Below are 22,348 nucleotides of genomic sequence, written 5' to 3'. Positions count from 1 at the left end.
GTTTTTTTAAAAAAATTGAAGAAAGCAATGGAATAAAAGAAAAGAATTTTCAAAGTACTTGGGGGACACCCAGTGGCTAAACGTGAAATTGCAATCTGACTTTCTCTTTAAAAAAATCAAGAAAATATTTAAGGAAAACAAGATAAGAGTAACCAGGTGTGAAACTTCACTATGGAAGAGTTTCAAAACCAAATCCATGCTATGTGGGAAATATCTTACCAAACTTATCAGTTCCTTTCTACAGCTGGCGATGAAATAAAAGCTTTTGGAAAAGAATTAGAAAGCATCTTGATGAACTGTGACTACAACTAATATATTATTGGGACAGAACTTAACAGAAGAAATTGAACAATTAAATACATTGGCAGAAGAATTAAATATTCAACAAATACAGGCTTCTCAAGATTATAATGGAGAACAGATGGAAAAAAAATTATTTAGATCAGGACAATCAGGTCCCGCTTTCCCTGCGCAGACTAAATGAGAGATCCGCTCCAGGTTTTCCAGCCAGCCCTGTCCCTAAATTTTCAGCACCCGGCGTATAAGACGACCCCTGACTTTTGAGATTTTCATGGGTTAAAAAGTAGTCTTATACGCCGGAAAATACGGTAATACCAAAATAGACAGGATTGTATTGGGATTAAGAGAGATTGTTTTGATGAGTAGACAAAAATACTAAAAAAATAACAAAATAATAATAAAAAATACAAATGTATGAATACTAATATTGAAATATTGAGTTCTTTAAATGATATGGGTTAAGATGTATATATGCTAAAAATGATAGAATGTAACAAATATACCTGGATGTAGAGACATGAGAGGATGTATTAAATGTTGAAATGGAAGAAATTTTGGTAAATTTTTAATATGTGGAAACTATAAATGAGAAACAAGAATATTATATTGTCCTCCTTCTTTCTCCTCCTTGCAATTGGTATTTTAATGACTATTATTCTAAATATTGTATGATTGATATGGATATGGAAATGAGATAAATAAGAACTGGATTACATTACTAGGTATTGGAGAAAATTGTTTAAAGGGAAAGGAGGTTATTTAGCAATATGAAAATGAGAAATCTTAACATTTAATTTCAATAATGTAAAATTAATGCTAGAAAAATATATAAGGTTTGATGTTTTAAAGATGGAATGTTAAAATATAAAATATACTAAAATATTGATAAATATAAGAAAACTATTTAATGACTGATGGATAACAATGAGAAATATGTTAATTTAGATAAGAGATAGTGCATATTAAAGGAAAAAAGAGAGGGGAAGTATTGGTTACAATAATTTGGAGATTTGTAATAATATGTATTTGTCTGAAATAGAACTATTGTAACGCGGACACCACGTTGCTTTTTAAAGATACTATTGTAATATTGGAAAACTAATAAAAAAGAATTTTTTAAAAAAAACATCCTTAACTGCCTCTTATTTCTCTTCTTCACTCTTATTTGCTTTCATCCTAATAATCTCCCTCTTGCCCCTTCAAATGGTGCCTGTATCAGATATAGGCAAAGAAGCAGTATGCTGGGGAGATTCAGGGTGCATGGCTAATGACTGAAAAGGAGCATGTGAAAGGATGATGGAGGAATGAAGTAATTGCCGCTGCTATATGTACATTTTAAAAAGTTTTTTGCAGCTTGACCATTATCCTGAATCTCTTGTTACAATTCTTGACCACCAATTATGACTAGGCAACCATTGATATAAAATGCCAGTATCCAGCATTTTCCATGTCTTTCTTAGAAAGCCAAGCCAAGCAATCAGTCTGAGACTTTAAATACAAGAGGAATCTCAGTATGAATAATTTGCATAAAAATTCTACTGAGTTTTTATCAGATAATAAATTGCACTATTTTATATATCCACATATTCAGAAATAAAGTAACAGATCAAATTTTGCAGTGATTCTTCCTCTCTTATTCCTTTCATTGAAACAAATGATGTGACGATTTTTGCCTCTTCCTAATACAAATAAGATTCTTATTAAAATCTTTATTTGAGTCTTGCAGAAGAAGCAAGGATATACAGTACTTCATTCAGGATTTGAATGCAAAAGCAAAATGATATGAGTTACAAAATAAACATGCATTATATACATCCTTCAAGCATTGCATAGATTCTTTGGATTTTATTCTGATTGATTATATACCATCACTCAGTGTTAATTCTTAGCAACCACAGATCTTCAGACAAATAAAACAAAAACAGAATTTAAAATACACCAATAAAATCCAAAATTTAAAATACAGAACGAAAAACAAAACCCTTGAGGTAACATTGAAGAGGAATCACCCGACTTTTGCAACCATAACTATTTCAAGAAACTTGGCAACTTCTGTAGAGGTTATGTCTTGCAGAAGAAAGACTGTAATTCCTTAATGAGTTTCATTAATGAGTTTCATTAAGGCTTTGTCTCTAGGCCAAGAGACAATGCTCTCTGGAGTGGGATGCCACAATATATTAGATCTGAATGAATAAATGAGGAAAACCTATCCAACAGACTGAGGTGAACCAGAAACATATCCCCAAGAATTAGTTTCAGATGGGTTGCAAGAGAAATGCAGCTTAGCCCAGCAAGGGCATTTAAAATAGTGTGAGACACAGACCATGGTTTTCAGAAACTTATGACTAAATGTCTTCTAAAGTAGGGGCATTGTTAGAAACACAGAACCATGTCACAAGTGCAAGACCTTTGCTTTATACTGCTGCAGGGACATAATTATTGCCATGATGACTTAACATAGTTTAAGATCACACTAGAAATTTTTTGCACTCTAATAGAAAGCTCATTCAGTTGGGTGTTCCAACCTTCAGGTAGAAGTTTGAAAATGGATGCCTAGGTAGGCCTTGATCGTATCCAACTGGGTAATTTTCCATTTAACAAGGGACTTAGGATGTATTCTAAAGAAACTTAAGCTTGAGAGTGTAGTAGCTGATATCAATATATTCTCTAGAACAGGAGATTATAGCAGCAAGTCATCTAGAAGGCCTGTTTGAGTTACAGATAAGATGGATGCAACATCTGTACACAAAAGTATTGAAGTAGGTTAGTGGACAAGTGTTGGGGTGGTGGAACTGGCTTAAAAATAGCTACATCAATGTCATTTCTATGAGTTAAAACAATAAGGGGTCAAGGTTACAGCACTGTTTGACCACTTTGTGGACAGAATTGTTAAACTGCCATTATACAATTGCCTCTAACCTGAGTTGCATCTTGATGTAGCAAAATTATCAATTTGACAAGTGATGATCAATGGATGCTGCCCTCTGCATTTGCAGAGTGGCAGAGGTAGAGGACCTGGCTCACATCCTATTTGACTGTTGTCTGTATAAGAGGGTGAGAGACAGGTATCTTGGTCTATATACCAAACGAATGACCCATTGGGATCCCCATATCAAAATAACTTATCTTATGTCCGGTCAGAACTTGAAAATAACATTTAACATAGCACAGTATTTAAACAAAATGATCCGGTTAAGATCTGCATATGTGGGACTGATTGGGGTAGATTGCAAGGGTGACTCCGAAATATGTTATCATATTTTATCTATATCTTAAATTTGTATTTTATTACTATTTCATCTTAAATTGTATTTTATTTTAATTCCATTTTAAATTGTATTTTATCAAATTCCATTTTGGATTGCTTTTATCAAGTTTTGGTGACGGTTTGTTGCTGGAACTTTGCACTTTAATATGGCCCAAGGGCTAATCAATAAAGTTGTTGTTGGATGCTGCAGGTCATTTCTTCGTATACTCTCAAAGACTTAAATAAATGAAAGCAACATTAAGCTAAGAATACTTTTCAGCTAAATGGTGCAGAATTGCCCATTGATCCTGATCTAAAGCATGCTTGTTCGGGATCTAAGATATTCTCTGAAATACATGCAGTCTATAAAGGTTTATGGTTAAAAATTGAGCATAGAATTTACTAATTATTAGCATTGATTTAATTGGGCAATAATTAGTTTTGCCTATCACCTTACTTGTATAAGTGATAGAACTAACTAGTTCTTTGGGGTGAAGAATTATTAATGGCAGTAAGTAGGAGGGCTAACACAGAGACCCACCAATAAGGATTTGTTTTCAACCATTCTGGCATAATTATATTTTTACCTGGGGTGTACCATTTTTAAACCAAGATATCAGTTTTAGATCTCTGTTTCTGTCAATTGGGGACCAATATGGATATGGATCAGATATGGTGAGCCAAGAGAATTACCACCAAAGGGTGCATAGAATAAGTTACCAAAATATTTTATCTGAATTCTAAAGATATGAAGTCATTAGCACTGGGGCCCAATTTAGCATGAAATAAGACGCCAGAACAATCATCCTTATTTGTTGGAACTCCATGTTATTAATGTAGTATTGCTTTTTCTAAGGAACTTTTTACAATTCTTTAGTTCTTGATTTATGACCCAGAATTGAGCCAAGAATTTATGCTGTTAAGTGAGAAATTTGTTAAGTGAGTTTTGCCCCATTTTACGATTTTTATTGCCACATTTGTTAAGTGAATCACTTTGGTTGTTAATTAGTAACATGGTTGTTAAGTGAATCTGGCTTCCCCACTGACTTTGCTTGTCAGAAGGTCGCAAAAGGGGATCACATGACCCTGGGACACTGCAACCATCATAAATATGAATCAGTTGTCAAGCATCTGAATGCAAATCATGTGACCATGGGGATGCTACAAGTCATAAGTATGAAAAATGGTCATATAGTCCCCTTTTCAGTGCCGTAACTTCAAATGGTCACTAAATGAACTGTTGTAAGTCGAGGACTACCTGTGCCAGAAATATTTCATGATAGGGAGAATCATTGCCGAACTGAGCACCTCCATAAGCTGGGTTAGTATAGCCTTGGTTCGAACACAATTCTTATAAACCAAGGTTTGGACTGTTTATTTGAACAATGGGTTGGAGTTTGATTTGACAGTTCTGAGGTAAATCAGTCACTTTTTTGAACAGTGGCAAAAATTTTAGAAGTATCCTTGGTTATACCAATGATTTGTTTCAAACGGTTGACCTAAGATTTAAGAAATTGGGTTGCTTAAAAAAAATTCAGGATTCCTCTCCACTTTTAAAATTTATGGAGAATTCCAAAACAGCTGTTATTTGCACGGGTTACATTCATCAGCATTTACTGTATTAAAAATTAAAATGGGCATGTGCTGCTGTTACTGCCACTTCATTTGATGGTATTTTAAGTGTATTATTTTTCAACATAAGCTGGCACGATTTTGATTTTGCAGATTCCTGAAAGGATCACACCTTGAGAAATACTGTACTAGACTCTTATTGGCTGGTGTTTATCAGATGAGGGACAAAGCAGATGGGGGCAAGATTGAGGGGCAGTTGTCCTCATCCTGTAGACTCAAGGAAAAGGAGTCTATTAATGATAAGTGATTACTTTCAAGATGGAAGCTAATACTAAAATTTAATCAGTAAAGGACTGAATCTTCAGAAATCGGCATGTACTTTATGATAGAAGTCACTCTGGAGCCCCAAAAGGTGAGTTTACCGTCACCCAGAGTGGATCTACTGAAGACCTTCAGGGCAAATTTTCCAACTGAAGCAAACTCCACTCTACCCATTCTCCTATCAATTCTCACTCATTTAATGCTCTTATGTTTACATTTCCAATGAACCAACCCAATTAGACAGAAGCCTGGAATGTTAAAATGCTGGAGCAGAGCCTCATTATTGGCTCCTATGCTACCATTAAAATCTACTATTATTAATACTGGACTTTGGTCATTTGATTGAAAAGCCAGTTTTGAAGAAGGTCTCAATCCTTGATTTGAGAAATACGACTTTGAGGGATTAAACAGTAAACAAGCATTAGTGAGGAAATTGGTAGGACCAAATGCTAACTGAACACACACTAAAGCTGGTGAAATGTGAGCATGCAGTTTAGTGGAGATTAAGATGCTTATATCTCGTAGACTTTCTCTAAGATGTTTTCTGTCCCTAACATACATCACTTCTATAATCAAGTCCATCATCTTTGCTGCCGATTATCTTCTTTTTTTTCTTCAACATTTCCCAGCATTATAGACTTCTCAATGGTCCATCTTATGTTTAAAATATAATTTGAACTTGGTCATTTGTGCCTCAAGTGAGAGCTGTAGATTTTTTCTGTAATCCATTAATTTGTTTTCTTGTCTAATCATATATTCAGAGGTCTCCTAGAACATCAAAGCTCCAAAGTATCAATACTATATCCTATTTTTTTTAATTCCAGGATTGAATTCTGCAATACTGTTAATGAACAAAACTGAGACAATACTAAGAAAACTGTGGAGTAGTTCTGCATAACTATTCTTTCTTGGAGTGTCCCAAGGAAAGATCAGGAATAGGTTTATATATGTTTTCGATTAAATTTTTCCCCAAGTAAGAAAATAATTTATAGCCTCTACAGTTATTTGAACATGAATCTCTAGTCCCTAAAATACTCATACGGTATAATCTTTTCTCTATGCCCTGAATATAAGAGAAAATCAGTATTTATCTGGGCTAACAACTTTGGCCTCCTCTGAAGTCTACACAATAGCATATATTTTTTTTAAAAAAGGAAAGCTGGCACAGAAATATGCATTTAAATTGAAGGAATGATTAAACATGGAACAACCTTCTAGAAAAAGAAATAGGTTTCAGAGAAATACATATTATATGTAGAAATGTTGGACTCTCAGGAGCGTACTAGCCTTCTTTTTTGCTAAAGCACTTCTAGACAAAAAAAATCATTTTTCTCAATTTCAAAACCGTTTTCATAGCAATTGTATAGCTGGGGTTTGCAGCCATTAAGATCTGAAGAGACGCTATTCATAGTTGCTCTTGCATGTCCTACTGTGGCGTTCCATTCCACCTCATTATCACAGTGTTTCCGACATCAGCTGTGCAATCAGTTCCCGGGTATCTTTCAAGCCGGAAGAGATCTCTAAGCCTTCCTTTGCCACATGTGTACCAATCAGAAATATCTTCCTTTCGTCTCCAATTTCAGATAAAGCCAAAGCATCATGAATGTCTGTGATACAATGTGCACCTTCAAGGTCCTGTCCGACAAAAGAAACAAACAAATTAATCTATTCAATTTGGCTTTCTCAAAGCAGGGTTGCAATAATCTCTCACACAGAGCTGTCAAAACACCTAGTAATACTGTGAAGAAACAATATTCCTAGGGGCAAAGAATTAAGTGTTTTATTATACAAGCTTTTCATGGGATGGGTCCTTCACACCATATATAAGTAAACTAAATTAAAATATAGGCATTCAAGAAAGACCAAATTTACCGATGACATTTGGGCTACTCATGCTGTCATGTGTCCCAGCAGCAGCATTCCTCTGTTCAGTGCTTTTTTTGTAAAAGAAAAAGGTGCCGGAACTCACACATGTCATACAACCTGCCTTGCCTACCCTACAAGGTTCCATCCAAAAAAGGTGCCGGAACTCCGTTCTGAGTGTTCTATGAGAAAAAAAAGCCCTGCCTCTGTTGTTCATGCACTGGGGGAGATCTGTAGGACTGTGGCAGATGCGTAAGAAATCTAACAAACCTGAAGGAAGGCTGCTCCAAATCTTAGCTATCATATCTGTTTCCTATTTAGATACAGATGCAATATGGAAACAGTTGCCTTCTTCCATTATTTCTTTTCAATCTACTTGCTGCTTTGCAATTTCTTGAGAGTGTCTCATCCAGGTTTCAACCAGATCTGTTTAACTTTCCCATATAATGTTCCTTACATGGAATCTTTTCAGAATGGAATCTTCCCCGTTGCTTTTTTCCCCCCACTGAACTCGTAAAAGACAGTACATACTGAAATATTTCTCAGGGTGATATTCAAATTTATTAGGTTTACTCCTGAAGGAATAAAAATCCGGAAGACTATGGTAGCACCTTTTCTCTCTCAGCCCTACAAAGGAAATAATAGCAAAACTAGTTCCAAAAGATTTGCAAAAAACAAAAAACAAAAAACCCTGCAAGGACTAATTCAGGCAGTAACCAGCAATTAACAGTGATTGAAAGTGTGTGTCCATACACATACACAAGATTAAAAGCCCATTGTGTTTGTTAATATTCTCTGAGATATGAATATGAATTCAACAATCTCTTGCTGTATGATGCTAGAGAAATTTGATAGCTCTAAGATAGCAATTTTAAATTCTGTAATTGAATATCCTAACGGATTAAAATGCTGTAATATTACTTTATCCTCTGTTGACCGGTATCAGATCATTTCAATTACTATTCTATCTGTTCTATCTCTTAAGTCTGGAGCAAGTCTGATCCCATCTTCAAAGGGCTTGTGCTTAATGCAACCCCTTTCTTTGTGCACAATGGAACCTTGTGACAACTTAGCTTACACCTGCATCTTAACTAGTCCTGTACAGATTTTTGGTGTCAAAAAAGATGGAAGCAATTAGCAGGCCTTGCGGTAAAGAAAGGTTATCTGCCTGGATCTTTTCAGTTTGAAGCTCTAAGTTCACAGTTCTTACTTGTAAGACAAAAGGGTAGTCCTTTTTTGCTGCACCCCTCACAACCGGGAGGCTGAGAAACTAAACCCCAAATGAGATCCAAGCAAAATTCTTATACATTAATCTTCTATGGATGGCTATAAGACTTTTTGCATGTGATAGGTGACTTGCTTCAAGATTCATTGTTTTTGTTACTGGTTTGATAACATGATTTAGTGACTAGCAACTATCTTAAAAGATAGTAAGTAGATTGCACCAAAATAATACAGATTATGAGCAGATAGATGGATCCTTTCCTATCTGCAGCAATAATACAACAGAGTGAGAGTAGGTGATTTCTGCTCAGTATTTGTACGGGGAGACCTCACAAATTTCTATACTTTCTATGCTGCCCTTTACCGCTATAGGAAGCTACTGAGATGATAGTTTTGATATTTATCTATCGATTTTTTTTATGTTATCAGTTTTTAAATAACATTGAACCCTTCCTTCTCTTGGACATCTGAATTAGGAGATCTATTGGTATTTGAGAGTTGCTGTGATTGACCATAGGTAGTCTCTAACTTATGTCCATATTTGGGACCTCTAATTGGAACTTCTCTTGCTCAGTGAGGCAGTAATTAAGTGAACCACACCTGCTTTTACAACCTTTTTTATTTATTTATTTTATTTTATTTTAATTCCATTTATATCCCGCCCTTCTCCGAAGACTCAGGGCGGCTTACAAGCTTAGCAGTAGCCTTCATTCTATGTGTATGCCTGCTTATTAGGGCTTTCATACAGCCCCCAAGCGGCATTATTACAAAGTCAGCTTAATTGCCCCCAACAATCTGGGTCCTCATTTTACCTACCTCGGAAGGATGGAAGGCTGAGTCTTGGTCATTGAGTGAATCACTGAGTTCATTAAGTGAAGCAGATCTCGTTTCCCCCATTGACTTTACTTATCAGAAGCCGACTGGGAAAGTTACAAATGGTGATCACATGACCCTGGGATGCTGCAACAATCGTAAATCCTTGCCACTTGCCAAGGGCCCTAATTCTGATCATGTAACCACAGGGATGTTGTGACAGTCATAAGTGCGAACATAACTCAGCATGGTCATAACTCAGCATGGGCGCTAAATAAATGATTATAAGTTGAGGACAACAAAAGCAGAATCTAAGTTAAACTGCATAATAAAAAATATATTTTGCAGGATTTTAGAATGTGTTTGTTCACTCCACCAGGAGACAACTAGGATACTTTTAAAATGAACGCTGGAACGTTTTGAAGAAACTTTACCTAATATACTACTGTTAGCTGGCTTTGGCAAATATCTTAGTAAATGTAGTCGCATCATGACATCTGTCTCAACAATTACCTCTTTAACTCTGAGATATAGTCCAATAATTTTTCAGATTTAAATAATCCCGACTACAGTAATTATACCAGAGAATAGCATTTAGGTTTCATAGATAGAAATCTTTGCTTTGCCATGTGTAAGTACAGGAGGTCTGTAAAATATGGGTCAGGAAGCTTGCCAGGGATTTGAAGCCACTGTACTGTATTGTATTATACTATACTATTTTTTTATTACATTTATATCCCGCCCTTCTCCAAAGACTCAGGGCGGCTTACAAGCTTAGCAGTAGCCTTCATTCTATGTATATGCCTGCTTATTAGGTCTTTCAGGGGCCCCCCAAGCGGCATTATTACAAAGTCAGCTTAATTGCCCCCAACAATCTGGGTCCTCATTTTACCTCCCTCGGAAGGATGGAAGGCTGAGTCAACCTTGAGCCTGGTGGGATGCGAACCTGCACTAATTGCAGGCAGCTGGTGTTACTTAAGGAGGCATTAGCCCACTGCTCCACCAAGGCTCTATTACTATACTCCTATACGGAGAGCCAGTTTGGTGTAGTGGATAAAGGCACCAGGCTAGGAAATGGGAGACCATGAGTTTTAGTCCAGCCTTAGGCATAAAGCTAGCTGGGTCAGCTTGGGCCAGTCACTCTTCTCAGTTGTAGGAAAACTGTAAAGGGCAAACCATTTTCAAAAAAATATTTGCAAGAAAACTACAGAGACTAGACCAGGTAATCACCAATAATCAAGACTGAGTTGAAGTCACAGTACAAACAATGCTACCATACACTGCTCATGTACATCATGATATAGAGGAGTATAGTAGCTAGGCTGCTGACTTTGATCGAGAAGAGCTGGGCTCATATTTTGCTAGAAATAAAAACCAAAGGGTCATTGCCTTAACCAAACCATTATTTTTACTTACAGGAAAGGCAGCATAAATAATAATGTGATGCCATTAATAAGACAAATTGATTACAATCAATGACCACAACTGCATGTCACAGGTGAAACTCATCCTTTTTCCCCACTGCACTGAACCATTATAGAAATCATTGAATGACACTCTTGTTATAGTATTAAGGTTTCACACACACTCACCACAAAGCTACCACTTCTGCTCTGAGTTCTACAGCTTATATTTACCTGCTTATTGGCTAGAATCATTACTGGCAACGTAGAGTTATTATGGACCAACTGATGAAGAAGTGTTTTTGCAACTGGAAAGCGTTCATGATCTGCTGAGTCTACAACATAGATCAGCAGCAGGATTCTCGGCATATACATCTTCCAATACTCTCTTAAAGACTCACTGCCCCCAACTGTAAATCAATAATATAGGAAAACAATCAGCAGTTATCAATTAAAACTCCCATCCACATACCAAAACTTTCAGTAGGAAGCAGCTGCATTTCAAATTCATTTCCCGGAAATGTTGAAACACATGATAGAAAATCTTCCCAACAGTTATCATCCATAATTCAAAACATAGCAGAAAAATACTAAGGTTAAAGCGCACACATTCAACTAGAATTAAGATGTATAGAATAAAAAAATGACTCTATTTAATAAGCAATGGATGGGGGGGGGATGGATTTTATGATACAGCAGCTTTTAAACTGAATGTTTGTGTGTGTGGTTGTACGTATAAAAATAAAATCTTGTTTGACTCAAATCATATTCTTCTAAATCTTTTCTCTCGTTCCATAGTTTTAACCCTTTAAAAGTGAAACCTAAGTGTAGGAACCAAGACCCAACAGGAATCTGCTGAGTTTCATATTTCCTTTCTTCGTTAGAATGTCTTTATTTTAATAATTATAAAAGGTAACATAATTATTATAATACACTTTAAAGTATTCCTAGTATTTTGGCACAATGAAGAAAACAGGTAAATTTTATTAGATATAAGTATTGGCTTACATAAAGTAGTTATATTTATTGAAACAAAACTTTAACACATCAGTATTTTATCAGGTAAATGGAGGGGGAGATTTCTACAGCAGTGTTTCATTGGGAAGATATAAAATAGATGATTTTTTTTTAAAAAAGTTTCTTATAAGATAGATATGCTTACTTTCTAGGAATTCCATCTTTGTTTCTTCTGTGTTGATACACACTGCATGGAAACCTTTGGTGGGAATTGTGTTGCGCTTTACTTGGTTAGTTGCTAGTGAATAAAGAACACTAGTTTTTCCAGCCCCATCTAAGCCTAGAACCAAGATTTGCTTGTTGGATGGTTTATCCTACAGAAAAAATGACCAAACAATTATCAGAAGAGACAGATATGATAAAACTAAAACCTGTGTGATTATTTTAATATTTAGTAGACATTTGAACAAATAAAATAAAGGAGTTATGTGTGAAACTATCGTAGTCAATTTTACTTACTAGTTACTAACCATACATATTATACCGACTAGACATAAATTGGTTAGAATTCCACGTAAGCATAGTAACATTATTCAATGTAAATACTATACCTATCAAATGTTTTAATTAGATTTATTTTGGCTAGTTCAGCATAAAATTGTAACAAGTGACAAAAGGTGTTTAGAAACTGAAATAGCTATTTTTCCAAATGTTGTTATAGCAATTGTTGAATGGTAGTTCACTGTTTCTGATCATAATTGGAGCAGCTAGGTGGGTTAACTGATTCACCTAGAAATCTAGACATTAAAAAACTATAGAAAGGGACTATAATTACAGACAAGCCGATGAACAGCTATCCAAAATATGCATATTATTCTAAAATTTTTACTGATATTATCATTTACAGCTGGGATAGGTATCTGGTGATCCTCTAGTGGTCACTAAACCCTGGCAGCCAATATAGCCAAGGATGCTCTGAGTTATAGCTCTACAAATCCAGTCTTCTAGGAGTAGGGCTGCCTTAACAAATCAAACGTATAATAATAAAAAAATCCAGAGGGTCAAATGTTTCCTATCCTAAAAAATCATAATGGCTACCAAATCCGCCAGCAATTACATATCAAAACAGGCACCTCACAGGGTTATTGTAGTTATTGTTGTAGGAAAAACAGGAAGGGAAAATATTAGATATGTTTGCTACCTTGAGTTATTTATAAGAATAATAAAGATGGGAAATAAATAAAAAACAAGTCATTCAGAACTGAACTAATTCCAGTTCAATTGCAGTAATTCTTGCATGTGTTTGGGGACATTTTTTGCTATTATATGCTTAAAAAAAACACCAATTAAAGGTATAGGTTCCCCCGCACATGCATGCTAGTCGTTTCCAACTCTAGGGGCTGGTGCTCATCTCCGTTTCAAAGCCGAAGAGCCAGTGCTTGTCCGAGGATGTCTCCGTGGTCATGTGGCCGGCATGACTAGACGCCAAAGGCGCACGGAACGCTGTTACCTTCCCACCGTAGTGGTCCCTATTTTTCTACTTGCATTTTTACGTGCTTTCGAACTGCTAGGTTGGCAGAAGCTGGGACGAGTAAGAGGCGCTCACTCTGTTATGCGGCACTCGGGATTCGACCCGCCAAACTGCCGACCATCTGATTGACAAGCTCAGCGTCCTAACCCACTGAGCCACCGCATCCCTTTTTATATTATATGCTTGAAAAAAACACCAATTACCAGCTTTTAAATTGTCCTTTTAGTCTTATTTTTCTATTTTTGACAGGATAACTATGTACTTTCCCCATCCAAACATTAGGTCAATTAAGATTCCTTAAAAGTTAACAACTGTTTTATTATTTTTATCCTGCCTTTATTTACACATGCACGTATATGAAATAAGATCAGATAAAACAATATAAAATTGTTTAGAAAGCATAGCAATTCGAAAGCATGCAAATACGAGTAGATACAGTAAATAGGTACCACATCAGTGGGAAAGTAACAGTACGCTATGACATCATGCTGGCCACATGACTGCTGAAATGTCTTTGGACAGTGCTGGTTCAATGGCCTTGAAGCAGAGATGAGCACCGCCCCAATAGTCAGCAACAACTAGTGGAATAAAATCCGCAGAGACTCTTTTACCTTTTATTATAACAATAAGGGACTTAAATCTCATTAGTCTGTCTGCTAGAACAATACAGTTTTACTCACATACAGGTGAAACTCAAAAAATTAGAATATCGTGCAAAAGTTCATTTATTTCAGTAATGCAACTTAAAAGGGGAAACTAATATATGAGATAGACTCATTACATGCAAAGCAAGATAGTTTAAGCCGTGATTTGTCATAATTGTGATGATTAGGGCTTACAGCTCATGAAAATCCCAAATCCACAATCTCAGAAAATTAGAATATTGTGAAAAGGTGCAATATTCTAGGCTCAAAGTGTCCCACTCTAATCAGCTAATTAAGCCATAACACCTGCAAAGGGTTCCTGAGCCTTTAAATGGTCTCTCAGTCTGGTTCAGTAGGAATCACAATCATGGGGAAGACTGCTGACCTGACAGTTGTGCAGAAAACCATCACTGACACCCTCCATAAGGAGGGAAAGCCTCAAAAGGTAATTGCAAAAGAAGTTGGATGTTCCCAAAGTGCTGTATCAAAGCACATTAATAGAAAGTTATGTGGAAGGGAAAAGTGTGGAAGAAAAAGATGCACAAGCAGCAGGGATGACCGCAGCCTGGAGAGGATTGTCAGGAAAAGGCCATTCAAAAGTGTTGGGGACTTTCACAAGAAGTGGACTGAGGCTGGAGTCAGTGCATCAAGAGCCACCACACAGAGATGGATCCTGGACATGGGCTTCAAATGTCGTATTCCTCTTGTCAAGCCACTCCTGAACAACAAACAACGTCAGAAGCGTCTTACCTGGGATAAAGAAAAACAGACCTGGTCTGTTGCTCAGTGGTCCAAAGTCTTCTTTTCTGATGAGAGCAACTTTTGCATCTCATTTGGAAACCAAGGACCCAGAGTCTGGAGGAAGAATGGAGAGGCACACACTGCAAGATGCTTGAAGTCCAATGTGAAGTTTCCACAGTCTGTGTTGATTTGGGGAGCCATGTCATCTGCTGGTGTTGGTCCACTGTGTTTCATTAACTCCAGGGTCAACGCAGCCGTCTACCAGGAGATTTTGGAGCACTTCATGCTTCCTTCCGCAGACGAGCTTTATGGGGATAATGACTTCATTTTCCAGCAGGACTTGGCACCTGCCCACACTGCCAAAAGCACCAAAACCTGGTTCAATGACCATGGGATTACTGTGCTTGATTGGCCAGCAAACTCGCCTGACCTGAACCCATAGAGAATCTATGGGCCAAGAGAAAAATGAGAGACATGAGACCGAACAATGCAGAAGAGCTGAAGGCCGCTATTGAAACATCCTGGTCTTCCATAACACCTCAGCAGTGCCACAGGCTGATAGCTTCCATGCCATGCCGCATTGAGGCAGTAATTGCTGCAAAAGGGGCCCAAACCCATGCTTATACCGATATTGTTCTATGTACACTCCTTGTTTTATTGATTGCATGTAATATTCTAATTTTCTGAGATTGTGGATTTGGGGTTTTCATGAGCTGTAAGCCCTAATCATCACAATTATGACAAATCACGGCTTGAACTATCTTGCTTTGCATGTAATGAGTCTATCTCATATATTAGTTTCCCCTTTTAAGTTGCATTACTGAAATAAATGAACTTTTGCACGATATTCTAATTTTTCGAGTTTCCCCTGTAACTGTGAATTAAGAGACTCAAAAAAACCAGTCACTCTTAAATGGACAAAAATTCTAGGGTTGTTAAAAAAATAAAATACCTTTAAGAGTACTGAGATCTTGTTTATAGGATGTTTTTTAATCACACAATATGTGTGATAAATGATGATATAGCTGCTAAGCTTAGTCTTCTGGAGTTTCATTTCACTGGAACAGATCTTAAGAACTTGAATATTCTTAAGAACATTAATTACCAAGTGAAGAAAAGGATATGGGTACACAACAGCAATGAAAGAAACAATTCCAAATGGCTCACTACTAAGTTGGTCTGGCATTCAAATGGCTAATATACCAAGATAAAACAAAGGAGGGCTAACCCTCTGGAAGACTTCTATTCTTATCTCTTTCCACTCTGCATTAATAGGATTCTACCTGACTGATTTTATCTAAGCCTTTCATGATCTCAAAGAGATAAATAAATCTGTAATGGGTAAGATCTATGCCTGCTTTCAGATAATTAAAAAGTACAAGAGGTTAGAAAATCTGGAGTTAGACTCTTGGCCACTTTTCACCCTCAGAGTTGTTCCAAAAGCTAAGTTTGTATGAACTTCTTAAGAGTAGAAAAACTACTAGTCAAGATGTATAACTTTTTAATAGCTCCTTATTAAAAAAAAATTCTTCAAATGCAATCAGGTTGTAATCAAGCCTGCAAACAAAAGAGCATCATGCGCTATGACCATGCTGGGTGGAACATTGAGAGGGAAGAATTATTGTTGTTTCCAATGCCCCAAGCAAAACCCAAACAATCTCCAAACAGATAAGGATCCAGCAGTAATAGAAAGAAATAGAGCCTTGGTGGAGCAGTGGGCTAATGCCTCCTTAAGTAACACCAGTTGCCTGCAATTAGTGCAGGTTCGCATCCCACCAGGCTCAAGGTTGACTCAGCCTTCCAAGGTAGGTAAAATGAGGACCCAGATTGTTGGGGGCAATAAGCTGACTTTGTAGGGCTTGGGGTGTGTGTGAAAGCCCTAATAATAAGCAGGCATATACATAGAATGAAGGCTACTGCTAAGCTTGTAAGCCGCCCTGAGTCTTCAGAGAAGGGCGGGATATAAATGGAATTAAAAAAAAAAAAAGCTAAATGTCTATAGAGATTCTCAGTCATCCATGTAATAGTTGTCCCAAAGGTGATTTTTCAAGAGGCAATTGGATTTTGTTTTTCGTTGAAGAGGGTTCGCTTCTCATCCAAGCACTCATCAGAACTGAAGAAGCTTCTTGGATAAGAAGCGAAATGTCTTCAAAGAAAAATAAGAAAGTCCAGTTGCCTCCTGAAAAACCACCTTTGGGACAATAGAAATATTCCCAATGGGAAACCAGAGTTGAGGTGTAACTTCTTGACATAGTTTTCAACACCTTTTCTTCTAATGCTGACATAACTAGCAGATACCCTTGAAGGAAAATAAATAAAGGTTATTCTTTTATAAATTGTATAAAATGTAACACCAATTAATTGTATCAAATGTAACACTAAGATGTGGGGCTATTTCCTGCTCAGGCACAGGACTCACAAATGGTAATCAACAAAAAATTTTTTTGAAATGTTAAAAAGCTTCAAAGAAGATAGGAAGATCCCAAGGTTACAAGTAAACAAGATAGTGAGGGATGTAAGGAAGTTGTCACAATAAGTCTTTTGAAGTGTTAAAAAGCTTCAAAGAAGATCTTTTAGTAATGTAAATGACTTCAAAGACTAACTTAAGTTTCTTAGGGGGGGCATGTATCGAGAAAAGAAAGTATAAATGCCTGGTTTGAAACTTGCTCAGTGCGCTCTTGGAACCCAATCCAAATTCGGAAGGGTCTAAGAGGCCGCGTTTGCAAACGCTTTCTTTATTATTTTCAATTTTCTTTTCAATAAATCTTTGTTTTTGTTAACCAGACTTGTCTTGGAGTTGTGAGTATAAAATTTTGGGTTTTTAAATCTCACACCCTGAACACCAATTCTTCTGTTAGGGTAGTGCTATATTGGCACATTTAAACTAACTCCCCAATCAATCTAATTAATTAAAATTCTACATTAATTTAAATAAATTTAATCTAGTTTAACCTAGTTCCCCAAGTAAATCTATCCGAAAATCCTTACAAATTATACCTTACAAAATTATGCTTTACAAAAGCTTCTACGGATTATTTCCTTCGAGTGACCGTTAGAACCAAAATCAACTGCCAGATTCCAAGTGTGGGATACAAAGCAAGATTTGTTTCCGTTATTCTTATTTTACAAACTCCCATCAACAGTCTGGTCTGATTCCACCTGTGCTTACTCAGAAGCAAATGTTTTGACTTCCAGAATGCTGACTCTCCCAAATTTCAACCCAGCACCTAATTTTAAACCCAACAGCCATCTTCTTTAAAAACAAACGAACAAAAAAAACCAAACTTTTTCAACGCTTTCCAGAAAGTGGATGTTGAACTGGTTTTTGTTCCCGCGGCTTTCCTCTTTCCAACCGGAAGAGTATAGTGAGATTATGAACATACACAACTCATGTGTACACCATATTGCATCTTATTTCATACCTACTGATCGTGTGTGTGTGTGTGTGTGTGTGTGTGTGTGTGTGTGTGTGTGTGTGTGTGTGTTTGTATAAATTCAGTCCTCACCAGCTCAAGGTTGACTCAGCCTTCCATCCTTCCGAGGTAGGTAAAATGAGGACCCAGATTGTTGGGGGCAATTAAGCTGACTTTGTAATAATGCCGCTTGGGGGCTGTATGAAAGCCCTAATAAGCAGGCATATACATAGAATGAAGGCTACTGCTAAGCTTGTAAGCCGCCCTGAGTCTTCGGAGAAGGGCGGGATATAAATGGAATTAAAATAAAATAATAATAAAAAATACAGTTCTCAGAACCATTCTCCTTCCTTCGCTCAATTTAATGAGCAAAAGGGAAAAGTAGCAAACGCTTTACAATTATTATTTTTTTTTAAAAAAAATTACAAGTAATGAAGAGTTTTTCACCCGTTCGATTTCTTACTGACAAGATTGTTGGGGGGGCAATTAAGCTGACTTGGTAATAATGCCGCTTGGGGTGTGTGTGTGTGTGTGTGAAAGCCCTAATAATAAGCAGGCATATACATAGAAGGAAGGCTACTGCTAAGCTTGCAAGCCGCCCTGAGTCTTCGGAGAAGGGCGGGATATGAATGGAATAATAGATAGATAGATAGATAGATAGATAGATAGATAGATAGATAGATAGATAGATAGATAGATAGATAGATAGATAGATAGATAGATAGATAGATAGATAGATAGATAGATAGATAGATAGATAGATAGATGCACGGGACTCTAACTTGCAACTTTGGAAGTTAATTCCCACGCGTTCACTACCTGTCCCGCCGGCGGGCCTGTGCCTTGCAGCCCGAGCTGAAGACGAGCCTGCTGATCTTCGGGTCCCGGAGGCTCTTCAGAGGATAAGTAATTGCGCCAAAGAGCGTAGGCGACCCCACCGGTGATGGCCACCGCGGTGCCCACGAAGGCGAATTGCCGCAGGCTTCCCGCCATGACCCGAGAGAAGAAAGCTCGGGCGGGGCGGGGCGGGGCGGAGCGGGACGCCACAAGATCGGGGACGTTACTTCCCTCCCCTCCGGAGGTCCGGAGGCGGAGCCCGATGGCAAGGCCCGCCCTTTCTCGTCGGGGCTCCGCCCCGCTGCGTCCGCAACCGCCTCTGCCGGAAGGAAGGTTCGTGTTGTTGTTCCTTCCTTACCCCTTTGTGTCAACGCGCGTGTAGGAATAGGGCAGGGAATCTTCAAACTTAGCCCTTTTATGACTTGTGGACTTCAACTCCCAGAATTCCTCAGCCAGCGTGCCTACAAATATATACTAGAAATAAAATACACGTGGTAAAACAGCAAACTCCAATATACAGCAATTACAGCAGGGAACGGATAAGAGAGAGAGAGAGAACACAGCAGCAAAAGCCTTCCCTTTTATACTCAGGCTCTTAAAGGGATACAGACACCTGCTGAGTCATTCCTATTATTGCATCATCCATATTACATTACATTACATTATTACATAAGCTGTTTGGCTGTTAAATCATAACCTTGACACACTTTCTTGCTACTTCCATTCTTGAATCTCATGTCATCAAACCAACCTTCCAGCTGGGCTTAAGACTATCCAATAAGAAATCATAAAACACTGCAGGTAGATGTGTGTGACAGAAAAACAACCACTAACAGGCGACAGCAGTGGGCATGCTGTTCTGCTATTGGGAAAGACACAAATCACCTCTTTCACTAGAGAAAGTGACAACAAACAACCTGTGGCTGGCTCAGGAATTCTGGGAGTTGAAGTCCACGAGTCATAAAAGAGCCAAGGTTGCCTACCCCTGCCCCATACCATTTCAGACAGTCCTTTTGGAAGCCTCCAGTGAGGAACACCCACAACTTGTTTTCAATATCTGTATTTGTGCATTTTGATATTTATGTCACAGTTCACCGCCCTGAGTCCTTAGGGAGAAGGGCGGTATACAAATCAAATCAAATCAATAAATAAATAAATAAACAAACAAACTTCTGAAGGCAAGCTATTCCATTGGTTGATGGCTCTCACCGTTAGGAAATTTCTCCTAGAACTAATTCTAGGTTGATTAAGATGTGTGGACTTCACATGCTGTCTGGGGAATTCTGGGTAGTTTTAAGTCCACATATCTTAAAATGGCTAAAGTTGACAAATACCGGTATTGGTCTAGGGCAGCGTTTTCCAACCTTAGGAACTTGAAGATGCGTGGACTTCAACTCCCAGAATTCCCCAGCCAGCATAGCTGGCTGGGGAATTCTGGGAGTTGAAGTCCACGCATCTTCAAGTTCCTAAGGTTGGAAAACGCTGGTCTAGGGATCAAGATGGGTCAATACAAACCTCCGTACTCCACATTCAGTGTACATTAATTTTCAGCCTGCACGTAGCTGCTTTGAAAGAACTATGTGTGTAGCTATTTCATAACTGCTTTTCTGCTATTCGTTACATTTAGAATCAGCATCAGATATGGAAGACAGGGAACAAGTGCAACCTTCTTCTATAGGGCCACTTTTGCAGTGGGGGAGCAGAAAATATACTATTTGTGCCAGCCAGCTTTATTATCATTTCCATTCCCCCAGTATGGCCTAAACTTACTTTCTGCAAGAAATGCCACAAAAGTAGCATCAGGAAAACACGTAAGAAAACATAATAGCATAATAAAAGTACAGGAGCTGCATTCTGCACAGTAATATGCACTTCCCTTTTTTTCTTTTAATTAGGCAATTACGACATGATCGAAGAGCTGCAGCCTCAGCGTGAATATGGCTCATAGATCTAAGCTCTTTTTGAACACATTCAGAGGGTATATTTTCTACCCACCAAGAAACAGCCATTACCAATTAGACATAAAAAAAGTTTAAGTTCTTCTGCAAGATTCTTCTTTTTACTTAAGATAATAGCAATTGCAAAGTGCATTGTAATTAAAAACCTCTCTCCCTTCTGCCCCCCCCCCAATATATATATATATTTGTTGGAACTTGCCAAGAGCTGGCCATTATTGTTGTAAACTGGATGGGTACCTTATTCAAACATAATTCAACTACTCTTTTTTAATAGTCCATAAAGGGAAAATTAAGGAATATAGAAACTGATAAAATGCAAAAACATGACACAGCATCTGAAATGTTACTGCAGTATAATGCTGTGTATCATTCTAGCTAAAACCTACTGTATATTTTCATTTTGGTGTCAAGTGTTTGGCATTCGATAACTAAACTCAAATGTTCAGTTTTGATTCCCTTTTGTATTATCAATGTGCAAGTGGTAGTTTTCAATTTACAGTTTGAGATTTGGGTTGCAACTTAGCAAAATACTATTGGGAAAAATATGTTTTTTTCAGGGTAGTTTTACATTCGAGCAGAAGACAATAAGTAAAACTGAATTGTTTTACAATTCAACAGATCACTACAATAGTCAGAAAACAAGTGGACGGGTTTAGTTGTTTTCTCATGATATGTAAATTAAAATAAATCCCTTGTCACTCCATGGGTGGTATGTGTCTTCCTTTGTTAGGGCCATTCTCTCAGTTTAGATTTTATGTCTCTGTGTGTAAAAGCTGTGAGAGTGAGTCCAACAGATCCCAGGAGCAACATCAGAGCTCTCAGTCCAGAAGAGTGAAGTGCTAGAAACAGCTAAGATCTTGTGCTGAACCGCCTAACTTCAAGGCCTCTGCTAGAGGACCCAAGATTGAAGAAGACACATACACCCAAAGGAGAAAGGAATTTTTAAAATAAGTTTATATAAAAGCTTATACTGTACGTCGTTCTTAATACCTGCACATGCAGTGTAGTGGGTAATGTTGTATAAGTACACCATACAAAGATCTGCTACAGCCTTGAATAAGTGAGACAGTGTATAAATTATGTTCTAGAGAGAAATAAACCAATCCATCCTGGAGATGGAAAATCTTTTTCCCTTGTAGCAACATATATCTGTGGTACTCCTGTGTATCTAGCTCTGCAAAATTCTGATTACAGCTGCAATAATTGTCCCCAAAAAACTGGTGGGAGGGGAAGAAAGAATTTCAAATTGCACTAATGGAATTGACATAGCTATGTCTGGGGGGGGGAGTAGAAAAAAGATTCAGACCAAATTGGAAGGATCTGTCATTCTAGATTTCCTTTTTTTATAGCTTATCAGGTTTAGTGTCAAGACAGGAACTTTATGAAGTCTTGAAAGAAAATCTGTACTTGCTATCTTTCCAGACAGAGGCAGTATGAAGCAATTTAATGAAATGTATGGACTGAATGAAAAGTGCTTCTTGAAAGCCATAAGTTTATGGAGCAATTATTACTAAACAAGAATCT

The 22,348-nt window shown here is 37.5% G+C and overlaps 1 protein-coding gene across 1 annotated transcript; it reads right to left on the bottom strand.

Annotated features, from left to right (window-relative positions):
• Nucleotides 1-1,976: 1,976 nt before the first annotated feature.
• On the bottom strand, nucleotides 1,977-19,024 carry ARL9 (ARF like GTPase 9). Its single transcript, XM_083352854.1, has 4 exons — nucleotides 18,849-19,024; nucleotides 11,906-12,074; nucleotides 10,978-11,153; nucleotides 1,977-7,075 (listed from the first exon to the last, which is right to left on the bottom strand). Exons 1-4 carry the CDS (start codon nucleotides 19,020-19,022, stop codon nucleotides 6,896-6,898), a joined length of 699 nt encoding a protein of 232 aa, XP_083208980.1. The 5' UTR covers nucleotides 19,023-19,024; the 3' UTR covers nucleotides 1,977-6,895.
• Nucleotides 19,025-22,348: the final 3,324 nt, after the last annotated feature.

This window comes from Vipera ursinii, assembly GCF_947247035.1.
Source record: "Vipera ursinii genome assembly, chromosome: 2".
NCBI lineage: Eukaryota > Metazoa > Chordata > Lepidosauria > Squamata > Viperidae > Vipera > Vipera ursinii.
The sequence above is the reverse complement of the archived record's forward strand: the minus strand, read 5'-3'. Positions and strand labels throughout refer to the sequence as shown.